Raw genomic sequence first — 25,645 nt, 5'->3', positions numbered from 1 at the left:
AAAGATCAAAGGAAAGCAGCATACTGAGTAGTGATTAGGAAATCCAAGAGGAAATCACAGTAGATCATTTTTATGCCTCATATCAGAAAAAGGAGATAGAATCCTTTGGGCACTGGGTTTAAGATGGAGTAGGGAGTAGAGGAGATATACTCAAGACAAAGCTTTCCAAAACATCGATTGGGCTGGGGTCTCTGGCTTTCTATATACAGGACAAAGAGCAGGAAGAGCTCTGTTGCTTTGACTCCAAACTAGAGTAAGATGGTAAATTGAGAGGCCAAACCAAGAGTATGCCTACAGCTTTTTTGCTGACTCCAGCCTAGGACTCCACAGACCTAATGCTTGCATCTGAGATAGGGGATAGGGACAGGGTTCTTATAAAAAAAAAATTAATTCATTGAAACCTGCTTGAATTCCTTTATAGTGATTAGCAGTTTCATTTTCTTCTAAGTCACTTGCAAAATAAATAAAAACTCCATATTGATGGACTGATCTAACATCTGAGCATGTAACAATGTGGGTAGTTAACTGTTAACTACAAAAATTTACTATAGTCATTACCTATTATCAGTACCTGGTGTCCCAGCTGTACTTATTTAACACTTTGGTGTCCATCTTATTTAATCACTTAATTTTAAGGAAAGTTGCTAAGCTATAATTCCTATCAATTACAATGAAACTTTCTATACTGTATTGCACTTACATTTAGCATGAGGTAAATGATGATACAGTCCTCAAAATAAGTTACACATCAATTGCAGTGGCATCAGTCACCCCCAAAATTGAATATTTACTTTAGAGTCCTCCTAGGTTTCACCTCAGGAAAAAAACAAAGCATTTTTCTTTTTAATTTCAAGAATTGGATCCATTGTACAATAAATCATGATGCAAAATTAGTAATAAGTAACAAGAGAACTACATAGAATTATGTTTTCAACCTCAAGCTCATATGATATTTTGGTAGACCACTTTGTCAATTGCTGGAATTGACAAAGATTTATTACTGTGAAAAATGCTTATGGCTATATTCTTATTCTTATTCTTTGTCAAGTTCTTTGTGAACACTGTTGGCCAACAGGAAGTTGTTCTTGTTCTCTGAAGAGGACTTGATCATTTTTCTCAGACTAATAAATTGCCATACATACAAATATACGCATATATATTGTGGCAGAATAAAGACTGCAAAAGCTCACACACCCCTAATGTAATGTTCAAAACCCTAGGGTCATCTTCCTACTCTGACAAGTTATCAGAGTGGTCAGCAAATCAATAAAAACTTATTAAGTGCTCTGATCTCTGCACAGTGCTAAGCACTAGGGATCTAAAGAAAGACAAAAAGTCATCATTGCCCTTAAGGACTTCACAATCTAATGGGGGGAGATAACATACAAACAATTACATTTAAATAAGCTATAGAAACAATAGGAAACAATCTTCCTTCCAGTCACCTAGATTTGTAATTTCATCATTATCTTCTACTCTTCATTCTCTTATCCCATAAAACTGACCAGCTGCCAAGCCACCCCATTTCTGTATCTATAACATCCCTCACATTTGTTCCCTTCTCTCTATAGACATGGTCACCATTATGGTGTAGGCCCTCATCAGCTCTCACCTGAACAGCTGCATGTCATAGCCTTCTAAATTGTATCCCTGCCTCAAGTCTCTCTTCACTTCAAAACATACTCTACACAACTATTGAAATGATTTTCCTAAAGGATTGTAGTGCTCTAATTCAACAAATTCAAATGGCTCCCTTTTTGTGGCTCTGATCAAATATAAGCTCCCTATTTAGATTTTAAAACATAGGAACTCTTGTCTGCCTTTCTAAACTTACTATTTATGATATCCTAACCTAAATGCTATAGATCCATCCAAACAAGCCTTGCTGTTTGCCACACATAACACTTCAATTCCCATCTCTATGTCTTTATAATAGCAGTCCCCCTAAGACTGAAATGCATTACCCCCTCACCTACAGGGAATCACTTGTTTCCTTTAAAACACAAATCAAGCACCAGCTTCTAAATGAAGTTTTTATTGATTCCTCCAGTTATTTTGTGTGTATTTATATGCGTGTATGTTGTCTCCCCAAATATAAGATTCTTGAAGGGACATACTACATCATTTTGGTTTTTTAGTATTCCTATGGCTTAGCACAATACCTGGCACTTTAGTAGGCACTTAACCAATACTTATTACCTTTCTGAGATAGCATGTTATCACTGGGAGCTGGAAAACAATAAATAATGATGTTGATTTTTTACAATCCCTAAAAAATAGTTTTTATGATATTACTAAGAAAACAAACTACTACATTTTCCTATGCAATTTTCCCTCATCATTAATTTTCTCTTTCCCCAATTTTAGGAAATAAAATTAATTCTCATTCTATAAAACTATGCTGCTTCCATTAGAATCCTGGTCCTATATTTCAGTATGGTTTGGAGATGACCCTGAAATCTTAAAAGTTATGTCACTGGAGCACAAGTTCTGTTAGGTTCTCACCAAGCTGTAGAGGTATGCCTACCAAAGAGAAGAATGCTGTGAAAAGAAAAACTAGCAAACTTTGGGGGTAGAAAAAGAGCATTATCTTTGTATTTTCAGCTATAACTCTATCTTCATGGGGGAATGGTTTGATGCCATTATGAGTTGTATTAATGTATTTATAACTACTTTAGTGTGCATATTCCTCCTCCTAATATGGAAGGAAAATACCTTAATAACTTAGTAAAATATTTTTCAGAATTACTACTGATGAAAATATTTACACCATACTGCCAATCCTGTGCTGAGTTGCTCTCAACTTAGCTAGCGTCACCATCACTGGATCCATTCATAAGCTATTTATACTGTGCATTTAGTGCCATGAAGTACCAAAAAATCAAAATATACTGGGATTGTGTCATTAAAACCTTTAGCTGTCATAAATCCATTTCTTTTCCATGGTTTGCCCAAGCAAAGAAAAAGAATTTTTATTGATAATAATTGTTGCTGTCCTTGTCATTCAGTCATGTCCAAGTCTTTATGACGATGTGAATGATGACAAGCCAATACTGTCTATGGGGTTTTTCTTGACAAAAATACTAGAGTGGTTTGCCATTCTTTCTCCAGTGGATTATAACAAACAGAGGTTAAATAACTTGATCAGAGTCACACAACTAGTTAAGTATCTAAAGCTGGATTTGAATTCAGTTCTTCCTGAGTCCAATCCCAGTATTCTATCCCCTGAGCTACCTAGATGTTTCACTAATAATAATAATACTCTTGAAAAAGATAAATAGTACCATTAAAAATAGGTCACAACTGATTCAAGTTATAATGTCATCAAGAAACAGGATAAATGCATATACATATACCTGTCACTGAAATATAACTAATATTATGTGACTATCAAGATGGAGGATGAGATTTTTCCTCTAATCCTAACAAACTCTCAAAAGTGTCCCAAATAGGAATTATGTGCAAGAGGAAAAGCAAATACAGTTATCTCCACAGAGTAAAGCACTAAGAACCATAAGAAGGTAAAAACATGATAAATTGACATTAAAGGAAATTAATTCCTAATTCTTAAGTGGTCATTTAGCACCCCCTTCCCCAACAGTGCCCATATTCTGAGAAGTTTGGCCCATTGACCTGTGTTCTGAATTCTCTTGCCATTGCTAAATAAACAAGAGAGACAACTAGAGTAGAATACTAGTTTGTATAGAGGGCTGCACTGTGTGAAAGACTGAAGACTGACATCCATCCGGGGCCCAATTCTATCTCCTCAAAAGTCATTTTGGGTAGATTGAGACTGGTGAAAAAATGAATTGTTCAGAATGGAGAAAACAGAGATCTCTTTAAGGTCTAATCTGCAGGAAAATTGTTATCGAAGGGAGAAGCGTCAGAAACTGAGCAACAGGGGAATATAAAGAAAAAAGACTAAAATCATCAACTATTTCAGGAAGAAAATTCAGTTTAAAAAACAAAACAAAAATCCTTGAACCCAAGAAGATAAATCAACAGGAAAGTTATTATGTTATTAACATAATAGGAGATGCCCTGCTCAATATTTAAATGAAAATTTCTAAATATATATTCAAGACAAAAGAAAATGAGTCAACATTCAGAAAGGCAGATGACTCCATGGATTCCCAAAAGAGCATGGAACCATAATCGGATATTAATGAATGGTTCAAGAGAGAAATAAAAATGATGAAGGCAGAATTTATGGCCTATAGAAAAGAATTGACAGGATATAGCAACTTGAATGCATGATGTCAAGTCTCTCAAGAGAAATAAAAGAACAACTGATTGGGTGTACAAATAAACAGAAATAAAATCAATTTGGGAAAAGAAAAGCAAAAGGCAACCACATTAAAAGAAAACACATTCTCCATACAAGCAAAACAAATTGATCTCATAAGGAGGATCCATAGATCTAAGATCATAGATCTTCAAAAAAGAACATGAGAAGCCTAAAATACAAGAAATCATACCAAAAAAAAAAGAGTCCAGAACTTCTAAAGACAGAAAACGATGTGTCAATTGAAAGGACTCATTATTTAGCTTTAGAAAATAAAAACAAATACTGGAACCCCAGAACATATAATAATTACAATGAAGAATTTCAATGGCAACCAACAAGTTCTGCAAGGGACAGAGAAAAGATCTTCAAATATAAAGGAAAGAAAACTCATATAATACAAAACTATTCTGCACCCAACAGAAAATACAGAAGAGAAATGGGGCCCAAAATGCAACAATGTAAGGCAGCACACCCTGCAAACCTGAACCTAATTATCAATTTTAAAAAGGATAAGTGACCAATAAAAAAAAAGAAGCCTTCCTAAAAAGAAACCAAATATCCTCTGGTTATTTGTAACATCCCAGACAATAGAAACAAAAGAAAGTTAAGCAAATACAAAAACCAAGGAAAGCGCAAGTAATAAAAAAAAATTTACTCCAGAAAGAGAGGAGAAAAAAAAGAGAGAAAGAAAAACACCTATGGGGTCAAACAACAATAAGAAAGAGACATTAAAAGATTCTTTCTAAAAGTACTTAAGGAAATAAGGACTATAGATTACCCCTGGCAAGACTAAGCTTAACGGTGAATCAATACTTTTTCTGGGGAAAAACTACAGCATGGGAAGGTACATTCAAAAAAGGAAGAATAGAGGAAGAGATAGAAGAGAATACATGATGTACCATAATCAGATCGCTAGTAAATAATGAAGGGAAAATAACTCTTTAGTCGCTTAAGAAGAGGGGCTTTGGGAAGATGGCTGAGATGGCCAAAAAAAAAAAAAGGCAGGAGGAGTAGAAGGAGGAGGGAAGGAAATTCTACTAAAGAACACTACCATGGAGGGAAAAAGAATCCATAATGGGAGAGATGAGCATTAATGGTTAAAATCTGCAAGGATCTGATGCTCAGAGAAACCACTTCTCAGAATATTATGCTTTCATTGACAGTAATCTGTCTTGGGAAAACAGGAATAAGAACCCCTTTTATTTTTACTTTTTCTTTACTCCTAAGTTGTGCAATCATCACAGAGTGAAGTCAAGAATTACCAAGAACATGAAAAGCCAAGATGGATATAGTAATCATATTCCCTTTTTTTTTTTTTTTTTTTTTTTTTTTTTTTTAACACTGATAACCAAACAGGAAGAGGAGAAGATAAGGAAGAAGGTGGCAGAACTAACAGGAAACCATGTACAGTCTTTAAGGTCAACAGCACCTTAAAGTTTCTTAAGTTCTTAAGGTTTCTAAAAACACATCTTTGATTATCAATTAATCAGTTTTTCTCAACTGTTTGTTAGAAAAATAATAAAATAATATAGCATAATGGACAGCTCTGAACATAACAGTATTTATTATATAGGCTTTCTTGAAATGGAAATTTATTGCTTTATATTTTGAATCCTTTCTTAAGTTCTGCTATGCACCTGGCAATTTTTTTCTTTTGCTATTTTATATTTAAGTTTAACATGAATAAAAAAATAATATATCATCTCTAAGTTATTGAGTGTTTTCAGAACCTACATACAGCTTGTTTTCCTCAGCACAAAGGGACCAGATGTTCTCTTTTTAAGCTTCCTTTACAATTTTTACTAATGCTTTTTGTTAACATAATACATTTATTTTTTGTTATTTTTATTTTATTTTGTTAATCTGCCCCTACCAATCTTCCCTTCATTGAGCAAAATGTTTTGAGCCATGAAAAGTAAAGTCTTCAATCCATATATGTAATGCAAGGAAGCTTTTACCCAGAAATATTTCAAAGGCATAATCAAAACTAAACAAACATATTTCCCCCATATAGTGGAGGCATAATTCTCCTTCCTTCCAAACCACTACAGTCTCTGGGCAAAGAAGAAAGTTAGATTCCTAGATGAATTCAGTTTTTGTATAGCACAATCCCACTTCCAAATCCAAATGTGCCTAGGCACCTGAGTCTCAGGCAACCTGGCTTCTCAGTTTCCATTTTGAGATGGCTGACTGCTATATTATCCTGCCTACAATCCTGGCTCTGAGTCTCCATGGCTTGAACTCCAGCCTGGTCTCTGAGAATCACTTTTGACACCTGAAACTGACAACAATTAACAAAAAGCAAAGACAAACACCTGGAGTCCGTTTCTCAGAGGGTGTCAGGATAAAAGAACAGGAAAGGGAAGGAGAAATCCCTCTCCACCCTCCACCTTTCAGATTCAGTCCATGGAATTCATGTAGGGTACAGCACTAGGATTACAGTTGAAAAGATGATGAAAAAAGAGAGACCAGATCAGTCTTACAGTTTTTAAGATGCAGGCAGCCAACCAAAGAAAATTACCTCACCCATGTGTCTGGGGAGGCAGCTATCTTCACATTAGACAAGCTATGTATTATATTTTCTATATTTTAAATTCATCACCTCTTGGGTAGGAGGTAAATGGTGTGTTTCATTTTTCATTCTTTTAGGCTCATGGCTTATCTACTGTATTGATTAGCGTTTTAAAGTATTTCAAAACTGTTGCTATTATCATTATATAAACTGTCCAACTTCTGCTCATTGACTCTGTTTTAGTTTGAAGAAGTCTTCCCAGTTTTCTTTGAAACTATTCCTTTCAACACTAATTTGTTGTTGACGGAGTTGTGAAATGATCCAACTATTCTGGAAAACAATTTGGAACTATGTGCGAAGGGCTATAAATTGTGCATACCCTTTGATCCACCAGTCTTAGTTATTGGATCTCTATCCCCAAAAGATCATAAGAAAGGGAAAAGGACTCACATTCACAAAGATGTTTGTAGCAGCTCTTTTTGTAGCAGCAAAAAACTGGAAAGTGAATGAATTCCCACCAATTGGGAAATGGCTGGATAAGGTATGGTATATGAATGTAATGGAATATTATTGCATCATAAGAAACGATCAGCAGGACTATTTCAGAAAGGCCTGGTAAGACTTATCTGAACTGATGCTGAATGAAGAGAACACAGTAACAGCAGGATTATGTGATTTTCAACTTGATGGACTTGGCTGTTCTCATATCATAAGATGCTTAGTACAATGCCTGGCACATAGTAAACATTATTCAAATGTTAGCTATTATTATTATCTCATATCAAATCAGCCTATCTTAAAAAGCAAAATACCCTGAATGAAAGACAGTAGGCAAGCATGTTCCAGACAAGTCAAAACAGCCACCACCATCTTGTCTTAAAGTTTTATATTTGGGTTAAAAAAATGACTTCACATGGTTAGGCAGCAGTGTGTTAGGAAAAAAAAACTTTTTTGTTGTGGCAGCAAGTAGAGAAGCAGGGTAGTTCCAGTTAACTAACCACCTCCTGAAGAGAAAGCTTTTTATTGTCTATGAAGGTACTCAAAAAAGCTTGAGAGCTTCAGGCTTTTTTAAAAAAATTTCTTTTGCCTCATTCTGGTTCATCTGATGAGCATCTGATAAGAGACCATGTCAACCTTGGAAATGTTGAAAGGTCAGGAATGCAAACCACAAGAATCTGAGCATTGGAATCTAGGAGTCAGAGCCCAAGCCAGGTTTCCCCAGCCAATGTGAGACTGATGCCACAAGGAACAACTTTTGGGAGTGACCTTCAGGCCTGTAGCCCAGCAGCAGCTGACATAGATACTCATCTAACAGTTGTACTATCTGGACATAAACCTAACAGGATCATGGGTATATATTAATTACTACAAGTTAAGTTTCAAGGCTTCTTTCTCAGACACAGAGGTTTTACAGGGAACAGTATATCCCTAAAGCATTGGGGAAGAAAAATATTTGCTTATTTTTCCAAGCTATATCTTTGAAATAAATATTAATTTATAAAAAAACTAATTGATGTCATATTTAAATAGAATTGGAATGCTAGTCAAAGGACCCTAACAAATGGGGAAAACACATATTAGTCAATGGCATAAAAAAATAATCCCATTCTCCCCAGCTCTTCAGAGTACTTAGAATCAGGAGAGATGTAGTCTGCTTGGTGCTTAGAGAGCGGGGCCAGAGTGCACTCACTACAACTAGTATGTGAAACTCCCTCTACCAGATCAATAACAAGAAGATGACAAATATTCATAGAATACTTATGAGTTTTCTTTATCTCAAGGAATTTTTTGAAAATCTTAAAGACACAAAATATCCCAACAAATTAAATAAAAATTTTTAATAGTAAAATCTACTTAGCTATCTCATAAGAAGTTTACATAAATAAATTATGCAAAGTCCTTACCTTCCAAGAGCCATGACAGTAAAGGGATAAAACCTGGACTTTCACTAATATACTTCAGGCCTTTCAAGTTGATGCTTATATTGTACAGTGTCATCAGCATTAACCTGAAAAGTGAAAGAAAATGGAGTTTAAAACACAGGGCAATTTCTTCACTAAAAGTATATTTCATTAGATTCAATAGGATCTCTAGATACTTGACAATATTGTATAAAATAAAATATCAAGAATTTAAAGCTATTTGTATTAATCAGGGTACTAATAATATAAAACCTAGATTATTTTAAATTAAGAATTCGATAATGACATTCTACCTCGAATCAAAACCAAAGTAAAAAGATTATGGAGTTATAGGTCTTAAGATAAATAATAGTAGAAAGTTATACATGTCATTGTTCTCCATTTCTAATGATAATTTCTTTGCAGGATATTTTAAGACACACGCTAAGTAAACACCTAGAATTTTCAGAAAATTTACTTGACAGTCAGATAATGACAATCAATTATAATTCCTACATATAAAATAAAAGGCAGAATTGGAATTGTTAGTTTTCTACAAAAAATACAGGATAATCTCTTTTTTTGTCTTACTAGTGATGTTTTCTTTTATTTTTTTCTTTCTTTTTTTTATTATAGCTTTTTATTTACAAGATATATGCATGGGTAATTTTTCAACATTGGCAATTGCAAAATCTTTTGTTCCAATTTTCCCCCACTTCCTCACCTCTTCTCCCATTTGGCAGGTTGATCAATACATGTTAAATATGTTAAAGTATAAGTTAAATACAATATATGTATACATATCCATACAGTTATTTTGCTGTACAGAAAGAATAGGACTTTGAAATAGTGTACAACTAACCTACAGGATAATCTCTTAAAATTGGCTATGTTAAAGTTTTGGGGGATATATATAACAGTCTCACAAATCCATTTTACTTACTTATTTGCTTTGTAAGCAGTATTATTTCACAGAACCCTGCTATCATGCCTCACAATTAAATAGAGAAGATAAATTCTCAAAGGCTGTTCCAACACTGCACAAAATATAGCAGATTCACTCAGGGTAGACCACTTTGAATGTAGACTCAGCAATAGAATATGTTTGGTGTCTAAAGATCAGCTTAGCTAAGTATAGCAGTGCTCATCACTAGAAAGTTAATGTGGGGGCAGCTAGGTGGCTCAATGAGTAGAGCACCAGCCCTGAAGTCAGGAGGACCTGAGTTCAAATATGGTCTCAGACACTTAACACTTCCTAGCTGTGTGACCCTGGGCAAGTCACTTAACCCCAGTTGCCTCAGGAAAGTTAATGTGACACATTTATTTGATCATGGTTACACCCAGCACAGGAAAAAAAAATAGCTTTCAGTTCCATCTAATGGTCTTTCCATTAGAATCAAACAGATATCAGACCAAACATTAATTTACAAACATTCATATAGTCATCTATACTTCTAATATTACTTACCAATGACTTAAGAATCAATACACTTCTAGAGGAGCCAAACCATATCCACATGAACATTCATATAAGTGAACCCCGAAGGATTTGACAGGGACTTACCAAAAAAAAAAAAAAAAATCCTTACAAGCTGGTTTCTCCTTCCTCTTTCCAGTGCCATAAAGACCCTGACTCTAAACTGTGGAATTTCATTCAGGTAATTTCAGCTAAGCCAGAGACTTAAGGAGCAAAAGCTCTATTGGAGCTGCAACCTTCTATCATCAGTGCTCCAAAGCGCTGAACTTCCAGTCCTGGGGCAAAAAAAAAAAAGGCTCTAATCTCCTAGTATCTGGCTGGAGAACTGAGAAAATGAGACAAATCACCAGGACAAGATAATCTGTGTGTTGGGAAGGTAGAGTATGGGGAGGAGAAAAAGGTATGTTCTGTATAGCATTCCACTAAGTTTGAAGGAAAGAGCACAGCATCTAGTTACAGCCATTTCAATCCCCTAAAAGCCACTTGACACAGAAATCTAGACTGGTAAACCTTGAACTGCCAAACATGGGAAGAGGTTAGGATGCTTTGAGGTCCAGTCCCTGGGAAACTACTTTCAGAGAGGAAAGAATCAGAAAATAAGCCATAAGGGAAAATAAAGGGAATTGTTAAAGATGTCAGGGGAAAAAAAATTCAAAGATAATTGAAAACAGATACATCAATAGGAAAAACATTGACAATAGAGAAAAATATAGTCTCCAGATCTAGAAAACAAGTTCAAGCCTCTCTCTATATAAATTACTATAAAACAAAGGAAAATAATCTAATGATTGATGAGGTCAGAGACCATGTGGAATGTGAGAATACAGAACTATAACATGTTGCTCTTGAGTATAGTTCAAAAGAGAAATGAGAATTTGTGGAATGAACAGCAAAAAAAAGGCAGAATGAGAATATAAAATGTTAAGCCTCACCAAAGAAACAAAAGGACAATAGACTGGGAATGTACATATATAAAACTGAAGAACAATCTGGAAAAAGAGCAGCAGAAAAAATTAAAAGAAAATATGCTCACTATGAAAGCAAAACCATGCATAAAGACAACCTAAAACTACATGTCTCCCAGGAGAACATGACAAGACAAAAAATAATAAAAGAAAGAATAATGAAGGAAATAATAGAACTTCTGAACTTCTGAACCAGAACTTCTGAACACAGAAAATGAAATATAAAATGAAAGAATGTACAGATTATCTTCAAGGAAGACAAAAGAGAGAAAAGGGAACAGAAAGAGAGAGAAAGAAAAAGAGAAAGAAAGAAAAAGAAAAAAAGAGAGAGAGAGAAAGAATTTAACAATTCAATTCAGAAACAGCAAATTTTACAAAAAACTATGAAAAAGACCTTCAAGTAAAAGGAAAGTAAAATTTTAAAATGCAAGACAATTCTGCACTAATTGAGGAAATTAATAATTTCAGCAAAGTGGCTAACTACAAAATAAGTCTATCCAAATGAACAGTATTTCTATATAAAAACAATAAAATATGAGGACAAATAGAAAGTAAGTCCCATTCTAAACATCTACAAAATGCATAAACTAACTAGAGACTGGCCCACTAAAGCAAATATAAGACTTGTATAGATTCAATTAAAGTGTTCTTTAAGGAAATAAAGAACAATTTACATAGAGGAATATTTAGTGCTCATGGCTCGGCCATACCAATATGATAAAAATTGCAATATTATCCAAAGTAATTTACCCTTTTAAGACTATACCAATCAAATTACTGAGGAGTTATTTTTATGAAATTTGATAAAATAATAACAAAATTCATTTGGAAAAACAAAATATCTATAATATCAAGGGAAATAATACTGAGAAGAAGTAGGGATAAAGGGGGAATAGCACTTCTAAACCTCAAACCATATAATAAAACAGAAGTCATCAAAACTACATGCCCAAACAAATTAAATTGCAGTTAAGAAATATTTAACAAAATAAATAAAAATATAATGCAATGTAAAGTATATTAATTTGTGATTTTCTAAGTCATTATGCCAATATACAGGAATAAATTTCTATTTGATTTTGACACTATTGCTCTTTGATGAATGAGACATAGAGGGAAATAATTACTAAAGATAAAATAGACAACTTTACATGGCAATGAAAATCTTCTGCACAGACAAATTAATATAGTACCTAGAATAGATGGGAAGTGGCCAAATAGAAAAAAAAAATTGTATCAATTTCTCTAATAAAGGTTGGTATCCAAGATACATACTCAATTAATAAATAAATTAAAATTGAAAGTTATTCACCAAAAATAAAAGTGGTCAAAAGACATATGCAAACAGTTTCTCTCTCTCTCTCTCTCTCTCTCTCTTTCTCTCTCTTTTTTTTTTTTTTTTTGGAAGCAATTAAGGTTAAGGGAATTGCTCAGGGTGACAGAAGTCATTAGGAAGTATTAAGCTAAAAAGTATTAAGCCTTCTGAGGCTGAATTTGCACTCAGGTCCTCCTCTCAGGGCTGATGCTCTCTCTACTGAGCCACCTAGCTGACCTTAGGTGTATAGGGGCAGTTTTTTTTGTTTTGTTTTGTTTTGTTTTTTTAAGAACTGCTAAGTAGTCACAAACGCATGAAAGAATGCTCCAAATCACTAATAAGAGAAATGAAAATCAAAACAAGCCTGATTTTTCAAATTACACTTTGCAAATTAACAGTGAGCAAAAAATGGAAATAGCAAATATTAGTAAGGTTTGGAATATTAGGCATACTAATAAATACATCTTCTTATGGTAAAAATGCCTTTGCCTAAAATTAACTGATTTGTTGTTTTCTTGTCCTATTGAGTAAGTTTTTAGTTATTATGTGTTTTACCTTTGCAATAGCAAGCATCCTTGGGGAAATTTTGGGGTGTCCTTGGGAATAAAGACCCAGAAAAAGCTATCTGGACCCCTCTGAGGTACCACCTATACAACAAGGAACCTTAGAGAACAGGAGTATTCCCTGTGCAGAAAGGAGCATTTTTTGTTCAGATCCGAGTCTAATGACCTTATGTACTGGTAGAGCATATGTTTTCACCTAGAACAGCTTCTCATCTGAGAAAGGGGCATCAGCCTATTGACTCATCTCAAATCCCTGTAGAGAAATAGTTTAAATTCCATGATTTGAAAAGCACAGTCTGGAACAAGTTTACTTTCAGGGAGGGAAGCCAGTTTTCTCTGTCTTTGCTCTTTCCTTTGCTATTGAGACTGCTCATATAAATCTAAGGTTAGGCAAGGAGAAATATTTAACAAACTTTGTGAAATGTTTCTTTTTGCTGGAAAACTTTGTATTGGAGGATAATTGTGATTTTAATCTGTACATACCTGATCATATAAAATGACTATTTTAAACTTTATTATATGGCACTGAGGAAACAAGAGAGAAGACATTGCTTTTGCCTCCCTATGAACCATAAAAAATTGTTCTACATTTGGGACAAGGATTGAATTTTTTAAAAATGCATCCCTACCAATTTGCCAATGGCAAATTTTACAGGAAAATGTGTAATGGGATCTTGAAACATGTCTAGAAAGCCTGTGGTTAAGGTATCTCTGCATTCTCTCTGCTTTTAAGTATTTCCCTACTATGAAGGAGCCTTCTCCCATTGGCTACAATAGTCAGATCATGTTGAGTTTTTAAAGCAACGAGACCACAACATTTCCTTCTTTTTTCCATATACCCTTTTCTGTTGCATTCAGACAGTAAAGATCACACGTAGTTTATTCAAAGCATAGACATCATGAACTGAACTGAGGAGGGATATCATCTTTTTTACTCTGTGCCTTGAGTGTTTGCCTTGTTCTGTTTCTTTTGTCCTCAGTTTTAAGTGCTGATCCTACTAGAATAGGAGTTCAAGCCAGGACAACTTTGGAGGCACAATTCTGGATAGGATGTTGTAGTCAGCAGGCCTGACAGGGAAGCCCTGAGAAGCCACGTTGCTTGGCAATTAAGCCTAAAGAGGACTTTAGATTTGAATCTTGGAACTGTACTCTCTAGGAACTGAGCTAACCTATTAATGTAAACCCCTCATCTTCCTCAGAGAATGAGATGGTATAGGGGCTAGAGAGGAAGCCCTACATGATAGGGAGTATATTTACACATCTGTGATTCTATTTTTGAAGTAAATATTTCTTTGTGAAAACTAATCCAATTGTTAATGGTTAGACAGAACTAGGGCAGGGTGGATCCTCTCTTTCATAATTAGAACAACACCAGTGGGAGCTGGAATCAATGATAGAGAACCTATAATTCTCAAGCCCCTTTAACAGCATAGGAGAACCCTAGGGAATAAGTGAAATATAACATACATGGCTTTCAGACAATGGAGGACAACATAATCAGTATTGCATTAGTATTGTAAGTAGGCCTAAGAAAAAAGGGTAGTTGCCTTTTTATTCCAAACTGTACCATGGGGCTGTGCAGGTAACATGTTCACTGGCTTTTAGCCCTCTCACACAGCTCTCTGCTTCCAACTCTATCAATTACCCCATCTGTAAATATTGTAGAATAACTTTTTCTAGAAACAACTATTTGTAAGAGCTCAATAGTCCCCACAAAATAGTCAAGCTACTACTGCTGATACAGCTTTCAAGTAATCAAATTGCTACTGATAAGCAGTTTAAGGCATAATCATATAGTCTCAGTTCCAAAGGACAAGGGATACTTTCCTTCTGATGTAGCAACTCAGCAAATGTCAGCAGATATTTCCCCACGAGGCCTCCAATTTTGCCCTTAAAGATAAGTATAAGCAGGTTTTTTGGGGAGAAATAGACAAGCACATGTAGTTTTGAAGGTATTTTGTAGGCAATCTTGCTTCTGGTGATATAACTAGAGACACTCTCTATGTTTTGTCTACACCTTGGATTTTTCCAGGATCGAGTTGGCAGCTGATACCAGGAAATCTGACACTGAGACAACTAAAAAACCTGGGAAACTGCCTTGTGAAAATCACAAAATCACAAACTTATTTACAAGTTTGATGGAAATCATGATTTGTTTCTTGTGTTCCATGGATCAAGTAAAGGATATTATTATCTATACAACAGCTCATTCTGTAATCTATGATACAGCAAAAGAAAGGCTCCCAAATCCTAATAATGATCATGTAGCAAAAGGAACTAGAGAAATTCTAACTAAAAATGGAATTAGTGAAAATAGATCATGTAGAATATTTAAACATAGTTAGCACTTTGGCCTTCTGACTCTCAAGGGATTCCTGTTGTCTTTACTCTAGGCCAGATCATGTTTGTAGAAGAGCCAGTAAAAACTCTTAGAAATTGAGACTTATTAACTGTGATCCTTTAATCACAAAATGGCCCTAATAGTTTTATTCGTTTTTGGAAAACAAACTTCTTTGGATCCAAGGATACAAATTAAGCTAAACCATCTAGTTCAAATACTATTTTATAAAAATCATAAACTTGTGTTAAATATTCATTTTTTTAAAAAATCATTTCTGGTGAGTGCAAGGGATAATGTAAAAAATTACCCTGGCATGGGTTCTGTCAATAAAAAGTTATTTTTTTAAAAAATAATTTCTGCCATTTGTATTTAAGAACTATCCATGCTATTTTGTACAGCTGAATCTGCACATTTATACAATTGAATTTGAATTTATATTACTAATCACAGTTATGATACGTATTGGGCATTTTGCTGTAAAACAATACACAGAACACTCAAAAAAAAGAAAATAAGATGATCAACATCAGCGATTTCTTATTTCTATTATTTATAAATGGGAATGGAAGGTAAGAGAAAAGGGCATATTTTTTTAAAAAAATACACATAAAAAATTAGACGAAGAAAACAGACCCTGTGTCAAAATTGACACTTAAAAATGTTTATTGAATGAATGAATGAATCTTTCGCTCTGTAGGCTTTGGAACTAAATGAGAAAAAAAAGTTATCATTAACTTCCCATAGCACAGTAAATGCATAAATCTGATTTTCTCCAAGACAAAAGCAGCAATTTCTGTTTGGTGGGGGACAGAGTGAGCTGCCATAGTAGACTATTTGATATTTCCCATTGATCTATTTTTTTGCTTGCTCAGATCCTCCTTTGGCCTAGCTGAGGACAGTGGCTAGAAAGACAGTCAATCCCAATGGGAACAGTGGCTGGGGAAGGAAAAAAAAAACTATTGATATTCATATGCTAAAGACGATATCAGTGGGAAAGAGATTAAGAATTTTTCTATGTTTTATGGATGTCACATTATGTTTTCACTCCTTTCGGTATCACTACAGCTTTGGTAGCAAGGCACAAAAATCTATTTTAGTTTTGTAGGACTTTAATCCATAACTATGAATTTGTAGAATTCATAGTTGATTTTCAGTCAATAAACATTAATTATCTTCTATGCCAGGCATTGTGCTAAGCACTCGGGATAAAAGGAAAAGTATATTTATTATAAGGATTTTATTTTTCTTTCTGTTTCTTTTTGTTGGTTGGGAAGTAGAAGGAAGAGAAAATAGTTTTTTGTTAATTAAAAAGAATTTAATTTTAAAAAGAGAAAGTCAAATTTTACCCAAGAAATAGGTTCTCTAAGAACTAAAATAGATCAGTCAGAAATCATTGATTTCATAAGTCAGCAAGACATATTTTAACAATCAAAAGCTTGAAAAAGTGAAGACAAATATAAGGTATCTGATGTCAAAAACTAACTGAAAATAGGTCAATGAGAAAAATATTAAAGAACTATTAAACTATGAAAATTATGATTTTTTAAAATCTTAATTAAAATGAGGAGGAGGATTATGGGAAGATGGCAGAATAAGGCAAGAAATTACTTGACTCTCCTAAATTCTCCCACAAATCAGAGAGAATTTTGAGTGGCAAAAATAATTTAAAGTAAGAGTGAAGCAGTTGTCAGCTAAAACAATTTCTGATGATGTTAGGACAGACAGGAGAAACAATAAGAAAATTGTTGGACTACCTAAAAGTTATGATAAAAAAAAGAATCTAAATACCATATTTCAAGAGGTTATTAAGGGAAATTGTTATACAGCTTTAAATTAAGAGGGTAAAATAGAAATAGAGAAAATCAACTGATCACGACCGAAAAAAGATCCCAAGATGAAAACTGATAAGAATATCATAGCTATGTTTCAAAACTTCCAAGTCAAGGAGAAAATACTATAAGCAACTAGGGAAAAAATGTTAAATAATGTGGAACTACAGTAAGTATAACACAACTTCTACATTAAAATATCAAAGGTGATGGAAAAATATATTCTGAAAAGCAAAGGAGCTGGTCTTGCAACCAAGAATAACTTAGTTATTTTTAGCCAGCAAAACTGTGCATTATCCTAAATGAGGAAAAAATTGGATATTTAATGAACTAAAGGACTTTCAGGTATTTGTGAAGAAAAGACTAAAGCTAAATGGAAAATGTAACCTATTAGATTCAGGAGAAACATAAAAGGTAAACATTAAAGACCAATTATAAAGGACTTGATAAAGTCAAAATCTTTGCTTCTTCTATGGGAAAATGTTATCTCTAACTCTTAAAAATGTTACTATTTCTTGGGTAATTTGAAAAAGAACACATATACAGAAGGCTTGTTATTAAGTTGAATGTAACAAAATGATCCTAAAAATAAAAACTGAGTAGGGAGAGGTAAAATGGTGTGTAAATAGAAGAATTGCTGCAGTGAAGGCAGGAAGATGATAGTGCTAGAATATTTTTCTCATCAGAACAGGATCAAATGGAAGTGGATTTCTCTGACAAAGAGACTTAACTGAGTTTCATTGGAGAAATGATGGACAGAAACAGCTACACCCAAAGAAGGAATACTGGGAAATGAATGTGAACTATTTGCAATTTTGATTTTCTTCCCGAGTTATTTTTACCTTCTGAATCCAATTCTCCCTGTGCAACAAGAGAACTGTTTGGTTCTGCAAATATGTATTGTATCTAGGATATACTGCAACATGTTTAGCATATATAGGACTGCTTGCCATCCTGGGGGGGGGGGGGGAGGAGGGAGGGAGGGGAAAAAACGAAACATAAGTGATTGCAAGGGATAATGTCGTGTAGAAATTATCCTGGCATGGATTCTGTCAATGCGAAGTTATTATTAAATAAAATAAAATTTATTATAAAAAAAAAAAAAAAAAAAAAAAAAAAAAGAACAGGATCAAAGAAAAAAATAACATACATTTTTCAAAAGATATTAAATAGGAAAGTGAGGGGAAAAAATAAAAGATGGATTCCTAGAAAAGTATATATAAATCAAGAAGCAGAAGGGTAAAAGGAGAGTAAAAGGAGGCATTTCTTACAAGGGTGAGAAAATTAAGGAATTGGAAAAGATAAGGGAAACATTCTCTCTTTTTTTTTTTTTTTTAGCACTGTATTGTATTTCTATTTATTTTGTTAAACATTCCAATTACATTTTAATGGTATTTTATTTTTCCAAATATTTGCAAAGATCGTTTTCAACATTCACCTTTGTAAAAGCTTTTGTTCCAAATTTTCTCCTCCTATCCCTACTCCAAAGACAACATACAATTCAATATAAGTCAAACATGTGCAATACTTCCAAACATTTCCATATTCATCATGTTACACACATACACATACACACACACACGCACACACACACAAAATCAGATCAAAAGGGAAAAAAACATGAGAAAGAAAAAAAAATCAAGCAAACAAACAAAAAAGAATAACAAAACAAGTGAAAACACTATGCTCTGATCTACATTCGGACTCCATAGTTCTTTCTCGAGATACAGAAGACACTTTTCATCATAAGTCTATTGGAATTGCCTTGAATCACTTTATTGTTGAAGAGGCAGTTCCATCACAGTTGATCATCCCATAATCTTGTTGTTACTATTTACAATGTTCTCTTGGTTCTGCTTACTTCACTTAGAATCAGCTCATGTAACTTTCTCCAGGCTTTTCTGAAATCAGCCTGTTCATCATTTCTTATAGAATAATAATCACATTAATATATCACAATTTAGTCATCCATTCCCCAACTGATGGACACCCATTCAGTTTCCAATTCTTTGCCACTAAAAGGGCTGCTACAAACATTTTTTGCACATTTGGTTAATGGAGGCATTCTTAAAATAAAGAAGAAGATAAAGAGGAACGTTTAGAAGGGATGTGGATTAGGGAGATAGTGGTTAGTCATTTAGATGTTTGAGAAGAGACTGGGTAAAAAGAGAAGACGACAATAAAAAGTGATGAAAAACTTTGGATTTGGATTTGGAAGATTAGGAAAATGTACATATCTAATAATTATAATTTTGAATGTGAATGAGATGAATTTACCCATAAAATGGAAATGGATAACAGAATGGATTAAAAATCAGAATCCAAGATTATGTTGTTTACAAGAACATATTTTTAAATAAGAGTATAAATACATACTATAGAGTATACTATATACAGCTACATAGAGGTACATTTTTACATAGAGTAAAAATAAAGGGCTGGAGTAGAATTTATTATGTTCCAGCTGATACAAAGAAAAAAAAAAAAAAACAAAGATAAGAATCATTATCTGAGACAGAGTTAAAGGTAAAATGGGCTTAATTAAAAGAGAAAAGCAGGGAAACTATATTATGATAAAATAATAAGGTAATAAAGTAATATCCACTAAGCCTATATTCACTAAATACTATAACATCCAAATTTTTAAAGGAAAAGCTGAATGGAATTACAGATAGAAATAGCAAAACTATAATAGTGGGAGACTTCAATCTTCCTCTCTCAGAACTCAATAAAAATAACCAAAAATAAATAAATAAATAAGTCAAGGAAATGAATAGAATATTATATAAGCTAGATATGTAGATATCTAGAGAGAATTGCATGGCAATATAAACAAATACACTTTGAAAAAAACTTTTACAAAAATTGACTAAATATTAGAACAAAACTTCAACTTAGAAAAGCAGAATATTAAATGCATCCTTTTCAGATCATAATGCAATAAAAATTATATTTAATGAGATACCATGAAAACACAGATTAACAATTAATTGGAAACTAAATAACCTAAATCATAAATAATCTAATATTAAATAATAAATGCAGAAGAGGAAAAATTGGGAAAAGAAATGAGAATTGCAAGAAAATCATGAAAGGAGAATTAATAATTTGATAAAATAGATATAAAAATTATTGAAGAAAATAACACAAAATCAGAATTGGTCAATGGTTAGAGAGATACAAAAACCACTGTTAAAATCAGAATAGGTCAAGTGGAAGCTAATGGAACAATGACAATGATATAATAGGAAAAAAAAATAAAAGTAAAAAAAAAGAAAAAATAGAAAAATGTCACATCACATAAAAACAACTAACCAGGAAAACTGTTATGGGCCAGAACTTGAAACAAAGTGCTAAGTCAGTGGAATTGATAGAAACAACGGTTATTTAGCATGGTGCTTAACAGTTCTCTAGTTCAGTACATGTACTTAGTACTTACTATAGTTCTACAAGATTCACACCTTTGATAAGAGAGCATATATAAGCTAGGAGCCTTAGCCAGGATTCAGTCGGGGAGATTCAGAAACCAGAGAAAGCAGGCAGGAGCTCAAGCTCTCAGAACCAAGGTCAGACTGAAAGGCTCTCCAGAAAGCTGCCCAGCCCCAGGAAAGAGATAATAAAGGATTTGGACTATAAGAAAGCTAACCGGGCCACAGGAAAGGAGACAAGACTTGGAAAGAGACAATAAAGGATTTGGACCTTAATCCCTGGCTGTACTTGTGGTGATTACTGAACTGAAACAAAGGCTGCTCCCAGAGAACCCCAAGAAAACCCCAATAAGAGAATATTACATTTTAAAGAGAATATTACAGAAAACAGGTTAAGAAGAGATCATTTAAGAATTATTGGACCATCATAATCAAAAAGAAAGAGTCTAGACATAATATTTTGGGAAATTATAAAGAAAAAACTGCCCAGAAAGCTTGGAACCAAAGGGCAAAGTAGATATTGGAAGAAACCACAGGTCACCTCCTGAAAAAAATCTCCAAATGAAAACTCTCAGGAATAATATAATCAAATTTCACCATATAACCTTGATATCTACCATATCAAGAAGAAAATACCACAAGCAGCCAAAAAGAAATAATTCAAATACTGTGGAGCCACAATCAGGAATGTACAAAATTTGGTAGCAATCATTAGAAAGGAGGGAAAGGCTTGGAATATGATATTCTGGAAGGCAAAGGAGCTAAGATTACAACCATGAATAACCTCCCCAACAAAACTGAATAAAATCTCAAAAGGGAAAGCATTCTTTTTTTTTTTTCTGAGACAACTGGGGTCAAGTGACTTGTCCAGGGTCACACAGCTAGGACATGTTAAGTGTCTGAGGTCACACTTGACCTCAGATCTTCCTGACTTCAGGACTGATGCTCTATCCACCTCGCTGCCCCTAGGGAAAGCATTCTTGATGAAAAATGTAGAGCTAAATAGAAAATTTGACATTCAAATACAAAACTCAAGAGAAATCATAAAGAGACTTGATAAAGTCAAATGTATTCCTACATGAGAAGATAATACATCTAACTCCTAAGAACTTTGTTACTTTTAAGACAGATGCAAGGTGATTCAAGCCAATTCAGCTGTAGGGCCTGAATGTGTATCACAACATAGTATTTTCACTTTTTTTTTACTGTTGTTTGCTTGTTATTTTGTTTTCTTTCTCATTTTTTTACTTTTTGATCTGGTTTTTCTTGTGCAGCATGATATTTTTGGAAATATGTATAGAAGAACTGCATATGTTTAACATATTATATTGAATTACTTGCCATCTGGGAAGGAGGTGGAAAGAAGGGGAAAAAATTTGGAATACAAGGTTTTGCAAGGGTGAATTTTGAAAATTATCTATGCATATTTTTTGTTGTTTTTTTGTTTTGTTTTTGCTGAGGCAACTGGGATTAAGTGACTTGCCCAGGATCACACAGCTACAAAAGTGTTAAGTGTCTGAGGCCAGATTTGAACTTATGTCCTCCTGATTTCAGGGCTGGTGTATGCATATGTTTTGAAAATAAGAAGCTTTAATAAAAAAAAAAAAGACAAAAGAGTCTACATAGACAAAGGGGAAAGTATAAATTAATAATGTTTGGATCAACTGCAAAAAAAAGGAGGGGAGAAGTGAGAAAGAGTTAATCAACTGGGAGAAGGGGAAGGGAGAGAAAGAATAGCTGAAATTACCTCATGTAAAAGAGACACACAAGAAAGTTTTTATGGTGGAGGGGGAAATTGTGACAGGGTAGGGCAAAGCTTGAATCTTTTCAAACAGGAAAGTGGGGGGGGTGGGGAAAGGGATAAGAGAAAGAGTCTCTTTAGAGGCTGTTAAGAGAGAGTGCAGATTTAGGGAGGTAATGATCAAAAGCAAAACTATCTTTTGAGGAGTGACAAGGTAAAAAGAGAGTGAAAGAAGGATAAATAGAAGAAAATAGGAAGGAGATAAATACACAGTATTTCATAGTATAGTAATCATAACTGTGAAAAGAATGAAATCATCCTAAGTATAAAAGAGGATAGATTAGAAAACAAAATCCAATATATTGTTTACAAAAAACACACTTAAAACAGAAAGGCCCACACAGAATTAAAATAAGGAGCTAGACATGAATCTAATTCAGCTGAAGTAAAAAAAAGGTAGTCATTACAATCTCAGACCAAAAAAAACCCCAAAATACATTTAATTAAAAGAGACAATTAAGGAAACTACATTTTGCTTAAAGTTACCATAGAAAATGAAGTAATGTCAATACAAAACATATATACATCAAATGGTATAACATCCAAATTCTTAAAAGGAAAAGTTAAATAATAAAAAAAGGAAATAAATAGTTAAAAAATATATTGGTGGGGGGACCTCCACTCATCTCTCTCAGAATGAGATGAATCTAAACATTAAATAAATAAGAAAAGTTAAGAAAATGAATAGAATTTTAGAAACATAAGATATGATAGACTTCTGGAAAAAATTATAAAGGAATAGAAAGAAATATAACTTTTTTTCAGCCATACATGACATTTTCACAAAAACTGATCCTGTATTAGGGCTTAAAAACTTCCCAAATAAATGAAGAAAAGCAAAAACATTAAATGCATCCTGTTAGGACCATAATTCAATAAAAATCACACTCAATTAAAAAGCCTCAACAGCACAGATAAAAAAAAATTGGAGGAAATTTTTTTAAAATTTATTTGGAAATTACATCATGTAACCCCTAAAGCGGAGGTAGGAAACGTTCGGCCTGCAGGCCATATAAGGTCCACAAAATCATTTGTAAAATCAACCACCTGTAATGATGAGCTTAAAAGTAGGTAGAACAACCTCCCACAGCTTGAGTTCTATAAGTTGATAATTTTTTATGGTATAAGAATAATGTTACAGGGGCAGCTAGCTGGTGCAGTGATTAGATCACCATCCCTGAAGTCAGGGAATGAATTCAAATTTGACCTCAGACACTTAACACTTCCTAGCTGTGTGACCCTAAGCAAGTCACTTACCCCAATTACGTCAGGAAAAAATAATAATAATAATGTTACAAATATCCAAATGTACTTTGGCAGAAAAAAAAGTTCCCCAATCCTGCTCTAATGAATAAGTGGGTCAAAAAAAAGTAATGAACTAAAAAGTAAGTAAAGGCATTCTCACAGTATCAGATCTCAAACTCTACCACAAAGCAGTAATCATCAAAAACAATCTGGTACTAGATAAGAAAAGAGTGATTGGGGAGAGGGTTGATTTCAGAAAAATCTGGAAGATTTGTCTTTTACTTCCTGCATTTATCTTTGCAACATAGCTAATATGAAAATATGTTTTATATTACTTCATGTTTAATACTTCACATATTGCTTGCCTTCTCAACAGGTAGAGAAGGAACTGAAAGGAAGGAGAGAATTTGGAATCAAAACAACCAAATTAATGCCAAAAAATATTTTTTAAAAAAAAGGAATAGAATGATTGATCAATGAAATAGATTAGATATACAAATCACAGTATGCAAGAATAAATTACAAATAAATTACCACAGTAACCTAGTGTTTGATAAACCCCAAAATCAAAGCTACTTTGCCAAGAATTCTTCCCTCAACAAAAGCTGTTGAGAACATTAGAAGGCAGTTAGGCAAAAACTAGGCATGTACAAATATCTTACACAATATACCAAGCAAAGCTCAAAATGGGTATATGATTTAGACATAAAAGGTGATAGGATAAGCAAATTAGTGTGTACCAAGGAAAAAAATACCTGTCAGACCTATGGATAGGGGAAGAATGAATTCATGACTAAATAAGAAAAAGAAAGATCATAGGAAATAAAGTAGATAATTTTAAGTTCATTAAATTAAAATGGGGTTATACAAACAAAGCTAATACAGCCAAAATTAGAAACAAAGGTAAGAAAGTGAAGGGGGAACTTTTACAAATTTCTCTGATAAAGGTCTCATATTTCAAACATATACAGAACTGAGCCAAATTTATAAGAGTGAAACATTTTCATATGTCTCCTATAGAGAATGATATATGAAACCACAATCTCTCTCAGTTTGTTGCTGGTTTTAAGTATATAAGAAAAATTAACATTAATTTCATAACTATTCAAGTCACTTAAGTCACTCTTTGCCTTTTTTTTTTTTAACATTACTAGCTCTCTGCTATTCAGCAATTTTTAACAGCCTACCTTTTAACAAATAAGTCTAGTCAAGCAAAAGTATAGTCAAGCAAAAATTACATATATAGGCCATGTGTAAAAATGTATGACCTAGTCTACATTATCAATCTATCACCTCTCTGTCAGGAAATAAACAGGTAGTATGATTCATCATTACTTCTCTGGAATCATAATTGATATTTTGTATTGATCTTTTGTCATTTGTTTAGCTTTCCTAAATTGAAGGGCTTATTCATAGTTATATACATTGTATATAATATGCACCTTGTGTATAATATTCATAGTAAATTGTTCTTTTCTAAATTATTTCTTCCTCCAGGATATTATTAGCTTTAGTTTAACCTATAATATATCTTCATTACAGAAGACCTGTTTGTATGTTTGCACACACCTATCTACAACTTCAGTTTTTGGCTCAGGACATTGTACCAGGGCTAGAATCTGACCTACCCTGCACTACTAGATATAGTAATTAGGCCCAGGTCTTATGTCCAGCTGAAATTCAGAAATGGGACAGTTTTCTACCAAGACAATATCCTGCCTTCATAATCTGACCTACCCTGCACTACTAGATATAGTAATTAGGCCCAGGTCTTATGTCCAGCTGAAATTCAGAAATGGGACAGTTTTCTACCAAGACAATATCCTGCCTTCATTATTATTGTCTGGAAGCTAATGTCTTATTATTCCTAAATAAGATGCTGCCTGAGTCCAGAACCCTTGCTTTTTTTTCCACAGTCCTTATTTTGGATTTTAGACTTGGCCTGGGACTGAGGCTTGACAAGATGTTAGTATCAAGTCC

The 25,645-nt window shown here is 33.5% G+C and overlaps 1 protein-coding gene across 1 annotated transcript in view; it reads right to left on the bottom strand.

The window, feature by feature from the left end:
• The window catches only part of HSF2BP (heat shock transcription factor 2 binding protein), an 86,450-nt gene that overhangs the window by 5,146 nt on the left and 55,659 nt on the right, over nucleotides 1-25,645 (bottom strand). The window contains exon 7 of the mRNA XM_051984800.1: nucleotides 8,705-8,808. Coding sequence (XP_051840760.1) covers nucleotides 8,705-8,808 — 104 coding nt within the window. The remainder of the gene's footprint in view (nucleotides 1-8,704; nucleotides 8,809-25,645) is intronic.

This window comes from Antechinus flavipes, chromosome 3, assembly GCF_016432865.1.
Source record: "Antechinus flavipes isolate AdamAnt ecotype Samford, QLD, Australia chromosome 3, AdamAnt_v2, whole genome shotgun sequence".
Lineage (NCBI taxonomy): Eukaryota > Metazoa > Chordata > Mammalia > Dasyuromorphia > Dasyuridae > Antechinus > Antechinus flavipes.
The sequence above is the reverse complement of the archived record's forward strand: the minus strand, read 5'-3'. Positions and strand labels throughout refer to the sequence as shown.